Source organism: Coffea eugenioides, chromosome 9, assembly GCF_003713205.1.
Source record: "Coffea eugenioides isolate CCC68of chromosome 9, Ceug_1.0, whole genome shotgun sequence".
NCBI lineage: Eukaryota > Viridiplantae > Streptophyta > Magnoliopsida > Gentianales > Rubiaceae > Coffea > Coffea eugenioides.
In genome coordinates this window covers 14,178,049-14,182,340 of record NC_040043.1, presented here as the reverse complement: position 1 = coordinate 14,182,340, position 4,292 = coordinate 14,178,049, and the positions used below count along the sequence as shown (strand labels likewise).

Here is a 4,292-nt window from a genome sequence, read left to right as displayed (position 1 = left end):
CCTCTCTCCCGACCACCTAACTCATCTCTCCCCTTAAGGAAGTGAGTTAATTATTACCAAAAAAAAAAGAATAAAAAGCACAAAAAATATACAAACATTATATACGTTCATATGGCGAAAAGATAGATTGTCCACTTAGTAAAAAGTTAAAGAAACCAACTCAGTAATTTACCAAAACCAATAGTGAACATCATTAATTCACTATTCATTAACCATAAGGCCAAAATTTTGCTTATCCCTCCGCGGGAATCTTCATCCTAGCTTTGTCAAACTGTGTTCCTTCTTTGGCTTTGCCAACTCTGCAATTAGATTTTTCTCAATCGTTATTCATTAATTGCGTGGTCATAAGTTTGTTTAGCCCTTACACGGGAATCTTCTGCGCATCATTTCCAGTTCCCATTACATTTCCATCAAATTCTCAAACTTTGGACCACCCCACAATCTTATACCCAATCTAGTTGCGTACTGAACTTGTTAATAACAAGTATATAGTACAGAACCCCTTGTGTTCTGTCCTATTGCCCATTTGCTGACATCCAAAATACATTACTACCAGAAACAGCTTTCAGTTACCAAATTACACGCCCTCTACCATGCTCCCCTTCCTCGTCCTCCTCCTTCTTCCCATTTTCACTTCCAATTCTCAACCCTTTTGTATTGCTGCTTCGCGTTCAATCTATGACAATTTTGCTACTTGTCTAACAAAAAATGGAATCCCAAATGGCCAGATTTCGAAGATCCTTTATAGTCCAACAAACACTTCATTCAATTCTGTATTACAGGCCTATGTTAGAAACCTAAGGTTCCACACTTTCAGTACAAAAAAACCATCCATAATTGTCACACCTTTGGAAATCCCACATGTTCAAGCAGCAGTTTTATGCACCAAAGGTACAGGGCTTGAGCTAAAAATCCGTAGCGGCGGTCATGATTATGAAGGCATCTCGTATGTTTCTGATGTCCCATTTATCATTCTTGACATGTTTAATCTGAGGTCCATCCATGTTGATATCCCAAGTGAAACTGCTTGGGTACAAGCTGGGGCGACAGTCGGGGAACTTTACTATAGAATTTGGGAAAAGAGCAATGCATATGGATTCCCTGCTGGTCTTTGCCCAACTTTAGGCGTTGGTGGGCACATCAGTGGGGGTGGTTATGGTGCGATGTTGCGTAGATTTGGTCTCTCGGTAGACAATGTTCTTGATGCACAGATTGTTGATGTTAAAGGCCAGGTTTTGGATAGAAAGGCGATGGGGGAAGATCTTTTCTGGGCCATCAGGGGTGGTGGTGGTGCCAGTTTTGGTGTTGTTTTGGCATACAAAATTAAGCTAGTCCAGGTGCCTGAGATAGTAACTGTCTTTAATATTCAAAGGACTGAGGCAGAGAATGCAACAGATATTCTTGTTAAGTGGCAGAATGTTGCTGACAAAATTGACAATGGTCTCTTCATAAGAGTTCTTGTCCAACCAATTACTTCAAAAAGTGGCAAAAGTAAGGGTCAGAAGATCATCAGGTTAACATTCATTGCATTGTTTCTGGGAGATTCAAAGAGTCTTATGTCTGTGATGAATGCTGGATTCCCTGAACTGGGATTGAAGAAAAGTGATTGTAAAGAAGGGAGCTGGATACAGTCAATGCTATTCTGGTCCAATTTCGACATTGGGGCAAAACCTGAAGTTCTTCTTAACAGAACTTCTGGTGTCAATTTCTTGAAGAGAAAATCAGATTATGTCCAAACCCCAATTCCTAAGGATGCACTGACTTCAATCTTCAAGAAAATGGTTCAGCTAGGAAAACCTGGATTTGTTTTCAATCCATATGGCGGAAGAATGAGCGAAATCCCTGCAAATGAAACACCATTTCCTCACAGGGCAGGGATCATTTACAAGATTCAATACTCAGTGAATTGGGAAGATGGAAGCCCCAACATAACAAATCAATACCTCGAGCAAGCACGGGAACTATACAGTTTCATGACCCCTTATGTATCAAGTAATCCAAGGCAGGCTTTTCTCAACTATAGGGATCTTGATATCGGTACAACTGATAACGGGAAGAACAGTTATAGTGAAGGAGAAGTTTATGGGCGCAAATATTTCAAAGACAATTTTGACAGATTGGTTAAAGTGAAGACTCTGGTAGATCCTGAAAATTTCTTCAGGAACGAACAGAGTATCCCAACTCTGTCCACTAGGTCCTTTCGTAGGAGGAGGCGAGGAAAGTAAGGGTATAAACTCCAAGTCATCAATGGTATTACAGTTATGTGATCTCTTGATCATGATGACCATAGTTCTTTTGCAGTCATGACATTGAATTGCTGGTTATGCAGATGTGAAATAAAGCAGCTGATTTCGATTACGTTTGATAGAATAAGATTGCAACTTGTAATAGAGTTGTCCATTGATTATGCGGAGGATTTTGTATTATGGTTTTGGAAAACAGTGAATTTCTTGTGTTGAATCTCAATTGATGCTGAAGATGAAAGACAAGTGAAAAAAATCGAATGAGATGCGCTTATATGCAATATTTATCTCTAGTACCTACATGGGAATTTCTTGTGCTATACAAATTGAAAAACAAAATGTTAAAAATGTTGCCCTGGCCTTAGACAAAGTATTTTTCATGTTTTACTCTATGAACAAAACATCAATTTAGTCTATAAACTATTTTGCTAAAGATAAAATAGTCCTTCAACATTTTTATGTGTCAATTTAGTCCCTCAACTATTTTTATAAAACTAAAATAGTCTTTGACCTTTATTAACAGCTAATTTACTCCCTCAACTATTTTACTTACACTAAAATAGTCCTTCACCTATATTTACATGGGCAATTTGGTCCTTATTTGCTAATCCACCACATTTTTAACTTTTTTACAACGACAACTAAGGGCAAAAGAAAAGATCTAGCCATACCCTTTCTAAAACAACAGAACAAACAAATTTTTGTCAAGAAATTAGCAATGAAATTGAATTTTATGGAAAGCAAAAAAGTTGAACTTCTTTCAACTTCATTTCTTAAAAGGGTAACCATATTGTTGGCACATTTTTTCTGCTTTTTACATATTTTTGTTATGTTATTTTTCCTTTTTTTCCCATTTAGTGGGATTGAAATTTGATCCATGTGAAATTTTATTAGGCATCAACTCCATTTTATTCTCCATAAGAAGCTCTAATTTTTTTTTCTCGCTCTCTATCTGATTTAATTTTGTTATCGATTTTCTCACACATGTCTATTTTTCTATTGTTTTAATAAGGGCAGTCACTAAATTTCATATTTTGCGGCTAATTGTGAGTGCAAAAAGTTAATAAATTAGGTGAATGAGCCAAATAAGGACCAAACTAGCTCCGTAAACATATGTGAGAGACCATTTCGGCTTGGTTTTGGAAAAATAGTTAAGGGACTAAACTAGTTCATAATAAAGTTTAGGGACTATTGTGACTTTAGGAAAATAGTTTAGGGACTAGATTGGTATTTTGCTCTTTACTCTATACTTATTTGACATTTTCTAAAGAATTGCAATGGTAACCAAACATGGACTGAGTCTCTAGGCAATTGTAAACGCATCCACATGAAATTATCGATGTGAATTTTTTATTTTTTTTTGGTTGGTCAAGACAGAAGAGAAGGCAAAACTTGAATTCGAGATTTGCCAGGTTGGGAGAACTGCTTTTCGTGGTCCGATCTGGTTCACGAACTGCCTTGACCCGTTCCACCAACAAAATAGGAATTCGGCATTAGGTCCAAAAGTTCTAGATAGAACTTTAGCCCCAAGTGGCCCTCCAAGAATTAAAAGGACTAACTTCATTTTGCACTCTTAAACTTGTATGTCATTTTTTTTTAACTTCATACCACAAACTATAATTTTATATATTTTATGGTATTTAAGCCCAATCAATGACAAAGCATAAAAGATCCTATAAGTCAATGATAAGTTGTTAGAAGTGGTTAAAAGGAGTTAAGGCATCACACTTAGAAGAAAATGACACATTGTTATTAATTCACACCACCTTTTATTTTGTTAATTTTGCTAACAATATTAGTGATTCGAACCATACAAATTAATGACCATATACTGAAAGTGATCAAAAAGAGTCATGGAATCACAGCTAGAACAAAGTATTACATTATTACTAACTTACACCATCATTTACCTCATTAATTTTGGTAACATTATCATTGATTAGAGTTAAATAGCACAAATTTGAAAGTTACGGATGTAAAGTATCCAAAATTGAGAGTTCAGAATAAAAAGTGTCCGAAATTTAAATTTAGAGTGCAAAGTGAAAAAGT

At 36.1% G+C, this 4,292-nt stretch overlaps 1 protein-coding gene across 1 annotated transcript; it reads left to right on the top strand.

Annotated features, from left to right (window-relative positions):
- The first annotated feature begins 514 nt into the window (after positions 1-514).
- LOC113783359 (berberine bridge enzyme-like 21) lies at positions 515-2,466 on the top strand. Its single transcript, XM_027329471.1, has one exon. It carries the CDS (start codon positions 594-596, stop codon positions 2,223-2,225), a length of 1,632 nt encoding a protein of 543 aa, XP_027185272.1. The 5' UTR covers positions 515-593; the 3' UTR covers positions 2,226-2,466.
- Positions 2,467-4,292: the final 1,826 nt, after the last annotated feature.